General features: G+C 39.7%; 1 protein-coding gene across 1 annotated transcript in view; it reads right to left on the minus strand.

Annotated features, from left to right (window-relative positions):
* LOC137615975 (uncharacterized) overlaps positions 1–19,593 on the minus strand; it is a 25,498-nt gene that overhangs the window by 1,388 nt on the left and 4,517 nt on the right. The window contains exons 2-5 of the mRNA XM_068345688.1: positions 16,636–16,778; positions 14,517–14,618; positions 12,745–12,805; positions 1,138–1,223 (exon numbers count right to left, since the gene is read on the minus strand). Coding sequence (XP_068201789.1) covers positions 1,138–1,223; positions 12,745–12,805; positions 14,517–14,618; positions 16,636–16,778 — 392 coding nt within the window. The remainder of the gene's footprint in view (positions 1–1,137; positions 1,224–12,744; positions 12,806–14,516; positions 14,619–16,635; positions 16,779–19,593) is intronic.

Below are 19,593 nucleotides of genomic sequence, written 5' to 3' on the forward strand. Positions count from 1 at the left end.
TCAGTGGTGACATCCATCTCCTGCCTTGTTCAGCATTGGGTCTGTGGGGCCATTGGGTAAAATTACATCCATCTTAGTGACGGATGAGCCTCTACTTATCTTAGTTTATTTATTGAGTATTGTTGTAGTGTGGTATTAAATGGTACAACTTGAATACTGATGTCCTAAGACGTGGCAATGGTTTGGGGTGAAGCTATATTGTCCCTGATGACAGTGAAGTGTCTGATGAGTTCTTCTTCAGAGGCCAAAGGAAATCAAAATTTTCACCAAAAGGGTACGGCAAAATGAATATAACGCTGTATCCTCGCCCCTCTGTGTGGAGAGCGTATCTAAATGATCAGAGTTATAAGGTTTGCAGCCTTAAAGTCGGCATTATGCTTACATAACATAGCCAGAGAAGAAAAAGTACCCAGTGTTAGGGTTTTGAAATGCAGGCAAGAAATGTTTGATAGCTAATTTATTCAAAAGGAGAGACGTGGATGATTTGACACTTGAAGAGTAGAAATGACGAATGACTGATTGTGCTAGGGGAAACTGAAAGGTCTAGGGATAGGGAAGGGTTAGCCCATGTAGTGTCAGGAAGACTGTTGGTAGGTGACAGAGCATATTTGTGTTAGGCTTAGGATTGAATGGGTTATGGTAGTCTACTGGAAATATTTTTGACTCACAAACGCAAGTTGGGGTTTTGAGCACGATACTGTCAGCAACCTCACTGTCCTTGTGAAAAAGGGATAAGGAGCTTAGGAAGCCTATAGATCTGCCTCTAAATAAACTGGCAAAAAAAAAAAAAAAAAATATTAAGAGTGAAAGATAATCTTTTTTTGAAAAGTCTGCCTCTCTGCCTGACTGGTTTTGGAGAACCTGAAAGAATTGCTGTGCTAAGAAATTTTAATGTAAAGGTAGGTGAAAGGAAAAGAAAGGGATTTTCATAGTTTTATTGGGTAGAGATAAAGAATAATTTGAGAGTGAATTTTGAAAAAAAGGTTTGATTTCTGGAAATATGTGAATTCAAAAGGAAAACCTTATTTTACTACCATGTAACATCCTTAACTTTCATACTCGATTCAGTTTCCTTTACTGATTTTTTCATGAGGGAAAACGAATAAAAGAGATCTGCAAACAATTATAGATACTCACAAGATTCACCATCTATTGTATACTCCTGACGAGTACTGGTCTCCGAGAGGTCTAGAGCCGATGATGAATAAGGACCGCCTTTGAATCTGAAGAAGTGTTGTGAATAAAAATATTATGAAAATACTCACTTTTAATCATTTTAAACATTCATGATATTATAATAATGATGAAAAAGGATGAAGTTACTTAATCTATCTTACTTTTGTGAAAATATAATGAATACCATTTGCACGTATCAATTTGAAAAGATAAATTTCTAAAATTTTCTGGACAAAAACCCCCAAAAACTCATCTGCAATAAACACCATGAGCAGAAACGTTTTCGTCAAATCATCCTTTGCATCATTTAGAAAAAAATAGAAAAACTATGACAAACCATTGATTGTAAATAAAGACGTGATAAAAATGGTTTACATATAAAGAAGTGAAAGTTTTGTTCCAAATTCACTCGTAACTTCTTTATACTTCCAAATATTACCCGATTCAAAAGGGAAAATATAGAAATGTGTCCCTCTCCAACAATGTATTGGACTAGGTTCCGGAATTTTGGCTAGAGGGACTGGCATTGGAACCTTGGAAAGTGGCATATTTTGCTGACTTCCATCAGGATTTATTTTCTTGTAAATCTTATTGCTTAGACCCATTCGTTTTAAAAAGGATATGAAAGTAGTTAAATCTCTCCTTTGGTCTGTCTCCCATGTACTTAGCTGAGATTACAGAATATGAAACCACAGGAATGGATTAAAATGCTTTTCAGGCTGGAAAAAAACAACAACAGCTGACAATGCAAATAGATGATATACTTATGGATAAAATTATGAATGAGTTGAAAGAACAAGACTGGCCACCAAAGCCAGATGCAATAATTGCGAAACATATCAATCCAACAGTTTGTCATGCTGAGATTTTAAAGTTGCTCCTTGGTGGCCAGAAGAAATTAGCATCTAATCAGAACAACAGACGTTCATGGCTAATAGGTCAAGGCATTATGTATGCTGCTGTGACAAATAGCCCGATAATCACATCAAAACGTTCTTTTACCAAGGGTGATCAAGACCCTTATAGCCCGTAAGGGTCTTGATGTGAGTGGGATATTAAATCCTCTGTGTCACAGCTCTCTGCAATGAAAAGTTCGGTTTTGTTGATGATGCATCCATTCACACCAAATGTTTTTGCATAAGATAACAGATGCCTCTTAGGACACGCCGAGTGGTGCAGGGGTAACAAATCATGCGAATGGGATTATCGTGCACCCTGAAGGTACACCAGCCCCAATACCAGTCACAAACAAGACATATAAAGGGCATAGCATACAGGCTAATTTGAAATATCCTCTCTCAAATGGTTGCATAAACTACTTTTGTACTATTTGAGTATGTTGTTAGCAGTTTTGTTTACACAATATCCTTTGTATACTAACTTGCCTTTATAACTCGTCACATCAGAGGATTAGTTCCTGGACTGGATTCAACACCTAGACTAGGGATGCAAACCTCATTCACGGTGGACAAAATTGGCTATATGCCTAACATAAATGCCCCACCAATAGAGATCTCTAATACCAATGAAATTCTTTCTTAGGCACTGTTAATTGAAGAAACTATCACTTCAATCTATTGCTGCTGCTGTGGATTATGGTAAGCAAACATAAGTAGTGTGAAAATTTCAATAAAGTATTGAAACTATCCTAATGATGGAAAAATTTCATGCAATATGTAACCTGCTCTCAATTGTTGGTAAGTTATCTTATGATACTAGGCTACGGGATTTAGCTGCTTAGGCAGGAATAATATCATAAGGATTGATTTATATAGTATTAGATGGCAAACAATACAACATAGGAGTAAGACTTCAGAAGCTAGTTTACAATTGATTGATTATTAGAATGTATCTGGGATCCTAACAGCAAAGGTCTTTGGAGACAAGCTGGTCTACGAATCTTTCATGAGGTTTGCTTGGTCAGGATTTTTAGAATGATTGATAAGAACATCAAAATATCAATGTAGCTCTAGGATTGATTGATGACTTGTGTGGAAATTCATGTGCATCTAACTATGTTTTGTTCCTGGATAATGAGATGTGGAAGTGTCTCATTTTTTCAGTATCTATTAGGATGAACTGAAATGCAGCAAAGAATAGTTGACTGGATTCTGGATGTTCTATTTAGATTTACTAGAAATTATGCTTGTCTAAATAGTACCCAGAAGGTGATTGGCTTGTATGATGCTTTTCTACTGATAAAAAACAACTGCGAGAGAGAAATCTCAGTGTACATCTTGCAGTTGGCATCTTTAGAGGGCAAGTAACCTGAGTTTCACAGATATTTTCTTGGAGAAAGTTTTTCCGTTCAGTTAAGTAATTCAAATCTGTCTGGCTGAACACCAATAGACCAGACCTTGGAAGAGACAGTTAACCAAGGGAGCCAGACCAGTGGTCGAACGAAAAATTTTGCTTGAAGCCAGAGGCGTTAAGAAGACAGAGGATTGGTTAATACAGAGAAGCCAAAGTTTGATCTACCAGACCTTCTAGAGGAAAATCAAAATATATCCCGAGTAATAGCAAAATATATTGCGAGTAAAAGCAAAATATTCCCTATACGAAAGGCAAACTATTTAATCGAATAATATTTAAGAAAATGACAATAGAGCAGTGTATTGCATAATTCATTGATATCAGATTTTGGACCAACGAATTTCCAAGTCAAATATTGGTGGCATCGATAAATGATCAAATATTCTAAAACAGATAGAAACTACATTAAGTAAGAATTGACAAATTACAAAAAAATGTCTTCGAAAATTCCATAAAATATAATTTTGGATAGAAGTACATGTTGTAAGTAATAAATTACTGACAATTTTACAGAACTAGCATTGAAAAAATCAAATAGATTGTAAAATGAATAAATTTGATGAATTAGCAACCACTGAGTGAAGATAAGTAGATTTTAAACTGAATAAGTTTGATGAATTAGCAATTACTGAGTGAAGATAAGTAGATTTCAAAATGAATGAGTTTGATGAATAAGCAACCACTGAGTGCGAGTGAAGATTAGTAGATTTTAAAATGAATAAGATTTATGAATTAGCAACTACTGAGTAAGAGTGAAGATTAGTAGATTTTGAAATGAATAAGTTTGATGAATTAGCAACCACTGACTGAAGATAATTAGATTTTAAAATAAATAAGTTTGATGAATTAGCAGCCACTGAGTGAAGATATAAAAGAATTGAGAGCAATGACCGAAATGCTGAGAGAGAGAGAGAGAGAGAGAGAGAGAGAGAGAGAGAGAGAGAGAGAGAGAGAGAGATAAAGGTAACCTCTAATGTGTATCATTATGATTATGATTATGATTATAGAGAGAGAGAGAGAGAGAGAGAGAGAGAGAGAGAGAGAGAGAGAGAGATAAAGGTAACCTCTAATGTGTATCATTATGATTATGATTATAGATACCATTTAATTAAACGAGGAAGAAGACACACATGTCAATTGTAAGAAGGTCAAGGAACTTGGCTCCTCAACATCCGGATCTCAGTATTGATAATGTTTCTTTAAATTTGTATGACTTTTAAAATTTTAGGTGTGATTCTCGACAGAAAATTTACTTTTGAAAAACACGTTAGGTCTGTGTCTTCTTCAATTGCACAAAAAAAAAAATGGCTTATTGAGAAAGTCTCACAAGATTTTCGGTGATCAATCTATTCTGAAGAAGTGTTTTAATTCTTTCATTCTACCTTGTTTTGAGTATTGTTCTTCTGTCTGGTGTTCAGCTGTTGATTCTCATCCTAATTTGTTGGACAGAAACTTAAGGTCTATTAAATTTCTTATTCCTGATCTAGATATTAATCTTTGGCACCGTCGTTCAATTAGTGCATTATGCATGTTGCATAAGACTTTTCATAACTGACCATCCTTTACATTCAGATCTCCCTGGAAAATTCTATCCTGTTCGTAATACTAGACAGACAGTTAATTCTAATAGCCAGGCCTTCTCCATCATGAGGCTCAATACTACACAGTATTCTAGAAGTTTTATTCCAGCTGTTACCAAGTTGTGGAATGATATTCCTAATCGGGTAGTTGAATCAGTAGAACTTCAAAAGTTTTCATGTTGACCAGGCTGACATGAGTCTTTTTGTAGTTTATATATGACATATCTGTTTTTGACGTTGTTAATAGTCTATATAGGACATATCTGTTTTGATGTTTTTACTGTTTTTAGAATGATTTATTGTTAATTTATTCTCATCATTTATTTATTACCTTATTTCCTTTCCTCACTGAGCTATTTTTTCCTTTCCTCACTGAGCTATTTTTCCCTATTGGAGCCCTTGGGCTTATAGCATCTTGCTTTTCCAACTAGGGTTGTAGCTTGGCTAGTAATAATAACAATAATAATAATAATAATAATTGTTACAACCATGAATAATACCATACCTAGAAAAAAAAAAAAAAAAAAAAAAAAACTATAACTAGAGGGGAACTTGGTAGAGAGCAGACCCTACCGAGGCAACTTATTTCTCGACCTTTTTCTCAACCTTGAACTTGACCACTGACCTTAGTAAGCATTAAACGGCGTGGATTTTCATACACTTAAATATGAGCCAAGTTTGAAGTCTCTGTGCCAACGATGTCCAAACTTATGGCTGATTACGGGAATTGGACATTTTGCTTGATCGTGACCTCGACCTTGACCTTGACCTTGCAAAATTTAATTAATTCCAGCTTTTGACATAACAGTTAATCCCTGCAAGTTTCGTTACTCTACGATGAAAATTGTAGACAGGAAGCTGTTCACAAACAAACACACAAACAAGGGTGAAAACATAACCTCCCCCTAACTTCGTTGGTGGAGGCAATTATGCCCTAAAAACCAAAGCATAAACATAAGTAAGAGAAATCCCAAATTATTAGTAACTTGTATTTTTCCTAACATACTTACCGAGAAACACTTTCTTAGGAGTTACCTGGAACCTCCTCTCAAATGACCAGAGTTTTGTGTAGTTTACCCTACTCCCATTTTCTATAATGGTAGGCCTAGCGGAGGGATACGTGCCCTGAGGGTAATACCAAGGTAGGCCGCATGCCCTCTCGGGTCGTAAGCTTCAGTAAGTTTGATGAAAGTAACAGTACTAAAGATCAGTAAGGCACCTGGGGCAAGGAAGGAAGGGCCATAACCCTTAAGTGTTTCTCGGTAAGTATGTTAGGAAAAATACAAATTACTAATAATTTGTGATTTGTTCCAACACAGAGATTTACCTCGAAACACTTTCTTAGGAGACTTACACTTTAGGAGGTGGGAGTGCCTCCTTGACTAAGGGCCCAAAACAACTGGAAAGTAGGATAAACTACACAAAAAGCTCATTAATTGTGCGTAAAGTATTCACCCTACATAATTCCTTGATGCTGTGCTTGATGTAATATGAATATATGGCATAGTGCGGGTCTACTGTGCAAGACCTCCCAAGACGATAAATAGTACGAGGAGAAGAAGGGGAAAAAATGAAAAGATCACCTGTGTCTATAGATTTGAAACCGCGATTGAACCTGGGGCTTGGGCCGTTAAATCGGTTGGAGCGCTGAGATGACTTCCTCGTACAATCTTTGAGATAGTGAGAAGTGAACATAGACTGGTTAAACCAAGTACCTGCTTTGAGTACTTGCGCCACTGACATGTTCTTTTAAAAAGCTAGAGAGGTACTTAAACCTCTAACATCATGTGCCCTGGGCTTTCCTGGGACTGACAGACCAGCACTCGAATAAGCTTGAATGATAACCTGCCTGAGCCAAAAAGAAATGGTGTTCTTGGAAATATTCTTTTTCGTACTCCCCGTGGACACAAAAAGATTCTTCATACCAGGGCGGAGATTTGCTGTCCTTTTAAGATATTTCCTAATGGCTCTGACAGGGCACATTTTTAAATCTTCTTGATTACCTGAGGTTGGGATTACCGGAATAGGGAAACCCTCGAATCTAGGATCCCAAACAGATGGGTTCTGGGTCTTAGCGACAAACGAAGGGACAAACTTGAAGGATATTTCTCTCCAACCTCTTGAGTGCTCTATCTCATAAGACAACCCATGAAGTTCACCTACCCTCTTCGCTGAAGCCAAAGCTAACAAGAAGACCGCTTTAAGCGTAAGATTTCTGTCAAAGATATCTTTTAAAGGTTCGAAGGGCGGCTTACTAAGCATATCTAGAACTCTAGCCAGATCCCATATTGGAACCCTAGGAGACGAGGGTGGACAGGACTGCTCAAAACTCTTGATGAGCATCGAGATGTGTCTAGAAGAGCCCAAATCTATCCCTTTCAATAGAAAGACTTGCCCAAGGGCAGCTCGTACCCCCTTAATTGCCGGAATCGAAATGCCCAGCACATCCCTGAGGTGAACGAGGAAATCTGCAATGTCGGGGACTGCAGCTTCTAAAGGCTCTATTTTCTTTGCAGCACACCATTTAATAAAAGTTGCTCATTTTGCTTGGTAGACTGCTGTAGAAGACTGTCTCAAATAACGGGACATTCTCACAGCTGTCTTCGACGAATACCCTTGTCTTTTCAGGAGCCACTGGATAACCTCCAGGCGTGAAGTCGAAGGGATTGAGATTTTTTGTGGAACCTCTGAAAGTGTGGCTGCCTCAGGAGGTCTGGTCTGTCCGGTAGAGGCCACGGAGGAAGAACAGCCAGACCTTTTAGGTCTGGGAACCACTCTCTCTCCGGCCACCAAGGCACTACCAAAGTCATCTTTAGGTTGTTGGCTGTCCTTACTCTGTTGAGGATTTGTCTTATCAGAGCGAAGGGAGGAAAGGCGTACACGTCCATATTGTCCCACTTGTGTTGAAAGGCGTCCTCCAATGCCGCCTTTGGGTCTGGGACAGGAGAACAGAATACGGGAAGTTGCGCGCTCAACCTCGTTGCGAAGAGATCCATTACCGGAGATCCCCACATTTGAATGATGAATCTTGCTACTTCTGGGTGAAGAGACCATTCTGTCCCCACTACTTGGCCTACCCTGCTGAGGCCGTCTGCCAGAACGTTTTTCTTTCCCGGAATGAATCTCGCTGACAGTCTGACTTGTTCTTTTTCCGCCCACTCCAGGACTTGCAAGGCGAGAACACACAACTCCTTCGACTTCAGCCCTCCTTCCTTCTTTATGTACGCCACTACTGTGGCATTGTCTGACATTAGAGCCACTGAGTTTCTTCTCAGATCCCGAATGAAGTATAGGCAGGCTTCCTGAACTGCCCTCATCTCCAGACCATTGATGTGGAGAGTCTTCTCTTCTACCGTCCATTTGCCTCTCGTTGTTTTTCCTAGAAGATGGGCTCCCCACCCTTCTTTCGATGCGTCCATGAAGAGCAAAAGTTCTGGCGGTTTGGAAGACAGTGGCATCCCTTTTAGTGGGTTTGCTTGATTCCGCCACCATTCTAGAGCCTGTTTGGTCTCCGGTAGAACTGGCACAATCCTGTCCGGGGAACTTCTCTGATCCCACCGATCTTTTAAGTTCCACTGGATGCTCCTGAGGTTCTGTCTTCCTTGGGGAACTAACTTCTCTAATGACACCAGATGTCCTATTAACCTCTGCCAATCCTTTGCTCTTCTGGGTTAGCCCTCTAGGAAGGGAAGGAGAACTTGGTCCAGGTTGTTGAGCCTGTCTACTGATGGAAATGCCTTTACTAGCAATGAATCCAGGACAATCCCCAAGTACGTCGCTATGTTGGTTGGGATCAGATGAGACTTCTCCAGATTGACTGTGATGCCCAGAGTTTTGCATAGTTGAAGAAGGTCTGCACCTTGTTGCTTCAAGACTTCCTTTGAGGAGGAAAGGAGTAACCAGTCGTCCAGATACCGAATTAACCGGATCCCCCGTTCGTGAGCCCAGACGGAGATTGTTGTAAAAATCCTTGTGAATACCTGGGGGGCTGTAGAAAGTCCGAAGCACAGGGCCTTGAATTGCAAAATCCGGGCACCCCATTTCACCCGGAGAAACTTCCTGCTTGCTGGATGAATCGGGATTTGGAAGTAGGCATCCTTGAGGTCTATGGAAATCATGAAATCCCCTTCCCTCAAGGACGCCATGACCGTTCTTGGGGTGTCCATCTTGAAATGTGTCTTTCGTATGAATTTGTTGAGGGCTGACAGGTCTATCCCAGGTCTCCATCCTCCCGTTGCTTTCTCCACCAGGAAGAGACGACTGTAGAACCTCGGTCCCGGAAGATGCACAGTCTCCATTGACCCCTTCTCCATCATTGTGGCGACTTCTCCACATAAAGCTGCTCTCTTCAACGGGTCTTTGGGAACCAACCACTCCGCCTGGCTTGCTGGAATCAAGGGAGGAGGCTCTTGTAGAAAGGGGATCCTGTAGCCCTCTTTCAAAACCGTTACTGTCCATGGTTTTGCTCCGTGGAGCTTCCATGCTTGCCAAAATCGTCTGAGGCATTCCCCTACCTGAGGCTTGGGCAGGGAAGGGGGGCCTCTCAAACTATCTCCTACGAGAGGATCGACCTGATCGACCTCTCCTGGAGGACGCGTAGGAATTCCTGTAGGTGGAAGGGGCTGACATAACTCCCCCTCGGGAGGGATTCGACGACTGAGCCCACTGTCCCGTAGAAGGCTCTCTCCTTCCTTGAGATGGGGAAGAACGAGATGTAGAAAGAGCCTCGGCTACCGGCCTCCTAAAGACGGGTCTTCTCGCTGATTGAGCCTTCGGAACGATTACGTCTTTCTTCATGGCCATCTTCTCAGCCACCTCTTCCGCTTTCTTGACCGGAAACAGTCCCTCGTCCCAAACCGTAATGTTACGAAGGGCCCTTGCTTCCTTGTCTGGGATTTTCCTAGATAGGTTTTTCAGAACTGAATCCCTTCTCCTGAGAACCCAGTTCGCAGAAAGAGCTAAAGCCTGGAAGGTGAGAAACTTTAAGGCACGACCACCCGATCCAACCAACTCCTTCAGAGCCTCTCGTTTGGCAGGATCTAAAGTCTCGGTCGGGATCTGCGTACCCACCAAGGTAGTAGCCCACCAGTCCAGCCATGATGCGACGTTCACTAGATCTTTCGACATCTTCTCCATTATGATGGACTCGGACTGGGAGAAGTAAATGGGTGCGGTAGAGACCCTGTCTTTTGGGGCACCTTGACTCAAAACCTTCAGGATGTCCTCAAGCTTGCACGCCCCATGTGGGCGTCCCTCCAAAGCATAATATTTACTTTGGGATTTCAATCCCTGTAACAGTTTAGCTGCAGAGTAGCCTTTGGATGATTCCCCATTGCGGGTGATCACCTTGTCGATAAGAGTTCGCCCCAACTTGACGTCTCTCACCTCCGGAAGAGCTAATAAAGCCTTCTTTTGGACGGGCTCCTCCATAATCCGATTTAGGCCAGAGGTCCAGTCGTCTTCCTCCTGTGGTAGAGGCTCCGCAATCTTGTTGTGACTCCTTATCAAGGAGATCACCCTCCTATAAGCAGAGTCCTCCGTCGTACCAAGCCCTGCGACTTCATCTGAGTCCTCCGTCTGCCAATGGGGTGAAGTATTAGCACGGGCACCTCCGCTCTGACGGGACCCGCGGCTATGTCTTCCTTGAGAGACGGGCGCCTCTGTCACCTTAAGGGGCTTCGACGAAGGGACGGGCTCCTCCGTGAAAGTGTTCGACGGAGGGACCTGTGAGCGTCGATCTATGCCATGGGCAATCTCGTCGAGGCTGCCCGTCCTAGGAGGAGACTCCCTCCGCTGGGCAGATTGAATCTCCCTAGGACGAGACTTAAGCTTACTAGACGAGGCCTTGTGGTCATAGGCTGAAGCCGACATGCGGCTACTGTACTAGAGACCCTTCTAGGAGGACTGTCTCCTGTCAGCTTAACCACGGAGCTTGAGACTGAAGTCAGGTCTCTCAGCTTGGATTCTGGTACCAGGACCCATCGTTCCTGAGGAGAACCAGCTCTCCTGCTCTTCCTATGCGGGGAACGAGATCTCCTTCTTCTTTCTCTCGATTCCGAGGGCGAACTAGAAAAAGACCGCCTCCTCCTGGAATGGTCCCTCTTCCTTCTACTTCTCCTTCGGCGTTCCAAGTCCGATGAAAACGGAGACTCCATCACCGACGATTCGGACCTCTCACGGTAACGCGGCCTAGCAACAGGTGGAGCTTTCCTCGACACCTGTTGGGTTCCCGACGTGGAAGGCTGAAGGAATTCCTCTGGAACTGCCGACGAAGGAGCTGGAGGTGTAGACGGATGAATTCTGAATGGAAAGAACCCGTTGAGGTCTTCCTCCATCCTCAAGGGGGACCTGAGCAGAGTCCTCGGCAGGCTCCATTCCAGGGGATCTTCCTGTGGGGAATCTTCTCTATCCATGGCGCCGTCCGCTGCCGAAGCTCCTGAAACATCTACCCACGAATCTGGGGAAGAAAAGGGGACACTTTTATTCCACATGGGGTCCCCTGCCGAGACGTGCTCCCCTTGCACAAGAGCATCGTCCCGCGGACCCCCACTACACATACCCTCCGGCGCCTGGATCGCCTTAAAAGAATCAGGAACACCCGTAACACGACCTTCCTGGGGAAGAGGCACTGTCTTCTTCCCCTTAACCGACTTACCTCGTCCCCTACTCTGGGTAGGGGAAGAAGAAGGAACTCTACTCGGACCCTCACCAGCCGAAGTCGCGGGAGAAGAAATACTAGCCTTCCTTGAAGACTGCTTCGTAGACTTCTTCTTCTTGGTCCCATATCTTACCCATTGGACCTCATTCCAGCCATCATATTCCGGACACGTGTCCGAAGGAGAGCACACTTTTCCCCTACACGAGGAACAAAGGGAGTGCAGGTCAACATCGGGCTTAGACAAAAAAGCCCCACACGACTTCCCAGCCCTAGGCCCAGGACAACGGCGAGTATGCTCCATCGCACACAATCACAAAACCACTAGACACAGGCTCGACAAGAGAATGAGAACACTAAAAGCACATAGGAATTAAAGCCAAAGCACACAGTTAAAGCACACAGTCAAAGCACTAAGCACAAGTAGGAGCGCACAACGGACCATGCGGTAACCACGTGGCCACAAGACACAAAGGGTCGCACTGAGATCAGAGGAGCATCGGGATGATAGCACTTACTGAAGTTTACGACCCGAGAGGGCATGCGGCCTGCCTTGGTATTGCCCTCAGGGCACGTATCCCTCCGTTAGGCCTACCATTATAGAAAATGGGAGTAGGGTAAACTACACAAAACTCTGGTCGTTTGAGAGGAGGTTCCAGGTAACTCCTAAGAAAGTGTTTCGAGGTAAGTCTCTGTGTTGGAACAAATAGCAAATTAGAATAAAGTTATGATATTAAAGGAAAAATATTAGTAATATGTCTCGGAAGAGCGATGAAGAACATGATGCTATTATACCCAAAACAGAATATTTATGCCAATATTTAGCAAAAAAAAAAAAAAGATAATATTTAACAAGGCATTTGAAGATATCACGATCAAAGGCCAGTTCTCAGTTAATCAAAACTACTCTCTAAAATGCTTTTCTTTTCCATTAATAGAAATTTTCTTAATGAAATTTGTTTCAATATGTATTCAACACTCATGTTTGGTTAAACAGTCAATCTAAAAGGGTTAACTTACCTCTGAATTAAAGCATATTGTTCTTTCTGGCAGGAAGGACAAGTAGCCTTATCATCACACACTAAAAAGATAAACATTAAAATGTAATTAATATTCATTAAACATTCTAAAGAGCGAGATATAATTCAAATCAGCATCATACAATCTTTTGTTTACATGAATAACCTTCTCTTAGAATTGATTTAGTGGAGTTTTAACGTTGGTTAGGGATGATGCTCTAGTAAGTTAGCTAATTTGTTGCAGAGGGAGCTTAACATAAGAAATTTCAGGTTATATTCACTGTTGTTCAGAGAGCTTGTAATACGAAACCTCTGGTCACATTAATTGTTGCAAGGGGAGCTTGTAATATGAAATCTCAGGTCATAATAATTGTTGGAGAGTGAGCTTGTAATACGAAATCTCTGGTCACATCAATTGTTGCAAAGGGAGCTTGTAATATGAAATATCAGGTCATATTAATTGCTGTAATGTGAGCTTGTGATGATAAACCTCTGGTCATATCAATTGTTAATTGTTGTAGAGGGAGCTTGTAATATGAAATCTCAGGTCATATAAATTGTTGGAGAGTGAGCTTGTAATACGAAACCTCTGGTCACATTAATTGTTGCAAGGGGAGCTTGTAATATGAAATCTCAGGTCATATTAATTGTTGGAGAGTGAGCTTGTAATACGAAACCTCTGGTCACATCAATTATTGTAAAGGGAGCTTGTAATATGAAATCTCAGGTCATATTAATTGCTGTAATGTGAGCTTGTAATGATAAACCTCTGGTCATATCAATTGTTAATTGTTGTAGAGGGAGCTTGTAATATGAAATCTCAGGTCATATTAATTGTTGGAGAGTGAGCTTGTAATACGAAACCTCTGGTCACATTAATTGTTGCAAGGGGAGCTTGTAATATGAAATCTCAAGTCATATTAATTGCTAGAAAGTGAGTTTGTAATAGGAAACCTCTAGTCACATTAATTGTTGCTAAGGGAGCTTGTAATATGAAATCTCAGGTCATATTAATTGTTGGAGAGTGAGCTTCTAATGGAAATCCTCTGGTCATATTAATTATTGTAGAGGGAGGTTGTCATAAGAAATTTCAGGTTATATTTTTTGTTGGAGAAAGAGCTTGTAAAGGGAAACCTCTGGTCATATTAAGTGCTGTAGATTGAGTTTATAATAAAAATTCCTTGATTTTATTAATTGTTGTAGAGAGAGATTGTAAGAAGAAATCTCTGGACATATTAATTGCTGTAAAGTGAGCTTGTAATGATAAACCTCTGGTCATATTAATTGTTGTAAAGTGAGTTTATAATGATAAACCTCTGGTCATATTAATTGTTGTAGAGAGAGATTTTAAGAAATCTCCAGTCAAATTAATAGTGTAATAAAAAAAATCAGGTCATATGCATTGTTGTAGAGTGAAATTTCAATACGAAATCTTTGGTCATATTAATTGTAAAGTGAACTCGCAATAGGAAATCTCTGGTCATAATAATTGTTGTAGAGTGAGCTTGTTAAGGGAAACCTCTGGTCATATTAATTGTTGTAGAGTGAGCTTGCAATGGGAAATCTCTAGTCATATTAATAGCTAGAGAGTGACCTTGTAATAAGAAAACCTCAGGGCATAATAAATGTATCTTGTAATATAGATCTAAATTGTCGTAGAATGACCTTGTAATAAGAAATTTCAGGTCATATTATCAGATGTTATTAAGCTTTAAGCCTTTTCAATGCTATCACAGGAATTTCAATGCAGGAAGGCCTGTTCATAAGACCTACCGTGCGATGAGAAAACAGTTCCAATATCAACTCTAATGGAAACTTTGCCCTTTTCGCGATAAGTATGGAAGAGCTCTCCCAGTCGCCGTGTCGAGGTCAGTCCTGGAATGAATGAATGAATGAATGAATGAATGAATGATTTGAAGTTCTCTGGCATACTGACATGACGGTCATTGACGCCGATATCGTTTATTATGAATAAAGATTAATTTTAAACGAATATTCAACTAGAGAAATAAAGACCACTTGAATTATTAAGGTAATATAACAACGAATTACTCGCCTTGTATCAAAATATTTCCATTTTGAGAGAGAGAGAGAGAGAGAGAGAGAGAGAGAGAGAGAGAGAATCAGTTTAGTGTGAGTTCAAGTATTTAATATTCAAAGAAATTTATAAATGCAAGTAGGTTTATATGTATTGTCTACAAAGAGAGAGAGAGAGAGAGAGAGAGAGAGAGAGAGAGAGAGAGATGGGTTTGGTGTAAGTTAAGGCTTTTAATATTTGAGAGAAATTTATAAATGGGCTTATATTCATCTGCCATTGAGAGAGAGAGAGAGAGAGAGAGAGAGAGAGAGAGAGAAAATCAGTTTAGTGTGAGTTCAAGCATTTAATATTCGAGAGAAATTTATAAATGCAAGTAGGTTTTATATGCATTGTCTACAAAGAGAGAGAGAGAGATTTATATGTATTGTCTACAAAGAGAGAGAGAGAGAGAGAGTTATATGTATTATCTACAAAGAGAGAGAGAGAGAGAGAGAGAGAGAGAGAGAGAGATGGGTTTAGTGTAAGTTAAGGCTTTTAATATTTGAGAGAAATTTGTATATGGGCTTATATTCATCTGCCATTGAGAGAGAGAGAGAGAGAGAGAGAGAGAGAGAGAGAATCAGTTTAGTGTGAGTTCAGGATTTTAGTATTTGAGGGAAATTTTTAAATGCAAGTAGGTTCATATGTATTGTCTACTGAGAGAGAGAGAGAGAGAGAGAGAGAGAGAGAGATAGAGAGAGAGAGAGAGAGAGAGAGAGAGAATCGATTTAGTGTGATTTCAGGTTTTTAATATTTGAGAGAAATTTATAAATGCAAGCAGGTTTATATGTATTGTCTAGAGAGAGAGAGAGAGAGAGAGAGAGAGAGAGAGAGAGAGAAAGGATTAATATACTGTGAGTTCAGGCTTTTAATTGTTTGAGATAAATTTATAAATGCAAGTAGGTTTATATGTATTGTCTAGAGAGAGAGAGAGAGAGAGAGAGAGAGAGAGAGAGAGATAATCAGTTTAGTGTGAGTTCAGGCTTTTAATATTTAAGAGAAATTCATATATGGGCTCATATTGATCTGCCATTGAGAGAGAGAGAGAGAGAGAGAGAGAGAGAGAGAGAGAATTAGTTTAGTGTGAGTTCAGGCTTTTAATATTTGAGAGAAATTTATAAATGCAATTAGGTTTATAAGTATAGTCTACAGAGAGAGAGAGAGAGAGAGAGAGAGAGAGAGAGAGAGAGATAATCAGTTTAGTGTGAGTTCAGGCTTTTAATATTTTAGAGAAATTTATAAATGCAAGTAGGTTTATATGCATTGACTTCTATGAGAGAGAGAGAGAGAGAGAGAGAGAGAGAGAGAGAGAGAGAGAGATTTTAGTTTAATTTGAGTTAAGGGTTTTAGTATTTGAGATAAATTTATAAATGCAAGTAGGTTTATATGTATTGTCTAGAGAGAGAGAGAGAGAGAGAGAGAGAGAGAGAGAGATAATCAGTTTAGTGTGAGTTCAGGCTTTTAATATTTTAGAGAAATTTATAAATGCAAGTAGGTTTATATGCATTGACTTCTATAAGAGAGAGAGAGAGAGAGAGAGAGAGAGAGAGAGAGAGAGATTTTAGTTTAATTTGAGTTAAGGCTTTTAGTATTTGAGAGAAATTTATAAATCCAAATACGTTTATATGTATTGTCTACTGAGAGAGAGAGAGAGAGAGAGAGAGAGAGAGAGAGAGAGAATCAGTTTAATGCGAGTTAATGCTTTTAGTATTTGAGAGAAATTTATAAATCCAAATACGTTTATATGTATTGTCTACTGAGAGAGAGAGAGAGAGAGAGAGAGAGAGAGAGAGAGAGAGAAAGATAAGTTCTTACTCTCCTTTTGCCGTATTTCTTCATATCTTTCCAAGAGTTCCTTAATGCCATTCAAGGACTCTTGCAAATTATCAGGTTGAAGGTCACTGTTCTCAGGTAGTTCTTGAGGAGGTAAGAATCGACAGACCTGTTCGATATGATCCCTGAAATGAAAGGAAAAGCTTAGCTTAAAGTAATATGAATTAGGTATATTCTTTATCCATAAAAAAAGATTACTGCAGCTGTTTCGGGTTATTTGGAATTTTTACAGTATTATTATTATTATTATTATTATTATTATTATTATTATTATTATTATTATTATTTTTGTTGTTGTTGTTGTTGTTGTTGCTGTTGTTTTTGTTGTTATTATTATTATTATTATTATTATTATTATTATTATTATTATTATTATTATTATCAACTAAGTTACAACCCTAGTTGGAAAAGCAGGATTGATTCTTTGAGCTTGAGGGTTCCAACAGAGAAATGACCCAATGAAGAGAGGAGAAGATGAAAAGAAATTTAGTAGTTTTCCAATATTTTTGCATTTTAAATTTTCACCTCCATAACCATTTTATTAATGTGTAATTCCAATATAGAACTAATATATTCCTGGCGAGAAATAACGTTAAAATGGAGCGACAGACGTACTGGCACCTGGTAATGAAGAGAAAGTGTAAATGCAGTTTTCGCAATCATGATGCCTAGTTAGTGGCAAGTTTGTCTGGAGAAATGTTGAATTTGGTCTTTTAGAAGCCAATAACATATATATTGCTAGTTTACGTATGGACTCAAACACACGCACACACACATATATACAGTATGTATATATATATATATATATATATGTGGGTGTGTCTGTGTGCGTGTGTGTGCGTGTGTGTGTGTGCGTGTGTGTGCGTGTGTGTGTGTGCGTTGTGTGTGATAAATTTTTCACATTTAGACGTGTTTTTCATGTTGAAATAAGCAATATATTTTTTATATATTAATGACTAGATTCTCTTAACGACCTTAGGATCAGACAAGCAGACGAAATCAGACACAGAAAAGAGTTTCTGACCGGACGGGAGCCGAACCCTGGTCCGGGACACTTGTATAAACAGTGACTTACCACGTGGCCGAGTGGTAAGTCACCGTTTCTACAAGTTTCCCGGACCAGGGTTCAACTCCCGGCCGGTCAGAATCTCTTGTCTTTGTGCGATTTCGCCTTGGGCTCTGATCCCGAGGTCATTAAGAGAATCCAGACATTAATGTAAAAAAAATATATGGATTATTTGTATATATATATATATATATATATGTATGTATATACAGTATATATATATATATATATATACATACATATATATATACACATATGAATTAGGAGTTTAATGAAAGATTGAAAAAAGCAAACCAGACAATGGCTAGGTTAAGTTAAGTCGCCTGAAATTACACACAAAAAATCAGATTATACATCAGTTTAGTGAGATCCGTGTTACTGTATGGACATGAGTCGTGGTATGCCAATGAAACAATCTGCAACAGATTTAGTAGATTAGAGAACAAACCCCTTAAAAGAATATTGGGAGGTAAATGGCAGGACAGGATTAGAAATGAAACTATAAGAAAGATTACTCGAGTGCCACATGTGGATGAGATCATGGTGAGAGGTAGATGGAGATGTTTTGGGCATACTCCTCTCACTCCTCAAGAGATATTAGTTCACCAAACGTACAACTGGGCTCCACAAGGCACTAGAAGAGTTGGAAGACTCAGGCCTACATGGCTGAGAGCTATGAAGCGTGAAGTCGGAGGTGATGAGTGAATAAGTATTGAATTAAAAGTTCAATACTAGAGACGATTGGCAAAATCTAACCGAGGCCCTTTGCGTGAATAGGAGTAGGAGAAGATGATTATGATATATATAAAACATTCATCATCATCAGCTACTGCAGAACAATGACCTTCCACTCGTGTTGTGTTTACTTTTTTTCTATCCCAGTCCACACTAGCAAACATTCTTAGTTCGCCAATCCATCGTCTTCTCTTCTCTACCCTGCTTCTGTTGCAACCTCTAGGGACACATTCCATTATTCTCAATGTCCATCTATTATCTGTCAATCTCATTATATGTCCTGTCCATATCCAATTCTTTTTCTTAAATGTTGTGAGCATATCTACTTTTATCCATGTTTTTTTACCCATAGCTATTAGATTTGTAACTAACTTTTGTTCTAAGATTATAGTAAGGCATCAAGATTCTGATGCAAAAGGTAAAATTGGTAAGACTCTCTGATTAAATACTTTTATTTTTAAAGAGTGTCATTTTACTCTTCATAATCTCATTTTGCTAATCAAAAGTTCAACATCTCAAGCTTATCCTTCGGTCTCGTGTCCTGGGGAAAAACTTATGGTCTGTCCTAAGAATGTGTATTGATTAACAATTCCTAGAGACTCATCGACACACACACACGCGCGCGTACACACACACACACACACACAACCATACACACACACACACACACACACACATATATATATATATATATATGAATTTATGTACAGTATATATAATATATATATATATATATATATATATGCAGTAAATATTATTATTATTACTTGCTAGGGTACAACCATAGTTGGGAAAGCAGGATGCTATAAGCCCAGGGGCTCCAACAGGAAAAATAGTTCAGTAGGGAAAGGAAAAAGGGTAAAATAAAATATCTTAAGAAGAGCAACAAGATTAAAATAAATATCTCATATAAAAACTTTAACAAACAGTGAAGAAGAGAAATAAGATGGAATAGTGTGCCCGATTTTGGAGCGTCCTTCTCCTAGAAGAGTCCCTTCTACCCTTACCAAGAATAAAGTGGCCACTGAACAATTACAGTGCAGCAAGAAGAAATTGTTAAAAATCTCAGTGTTGTCAGGTGTATGAGGACAGAGGAGAATATTTAAATAATAGTCCAGACTCTTCGGTGTGCGTATGTG

Source organism: Palaemon carinicauda, chromosome 1, assembly GCF_036898095.1.
Source record: "Palaemon carinicauda isolate YSFRI2023 chromosome 1, ASM3689809v2, whole genome shotgun sequence".
NCBI lineage: Eukaryota > Metazoa > Arthropoda > Malacostraca > Decapoda > Palaemonidae > Palaemon > Palaemon carinicauda.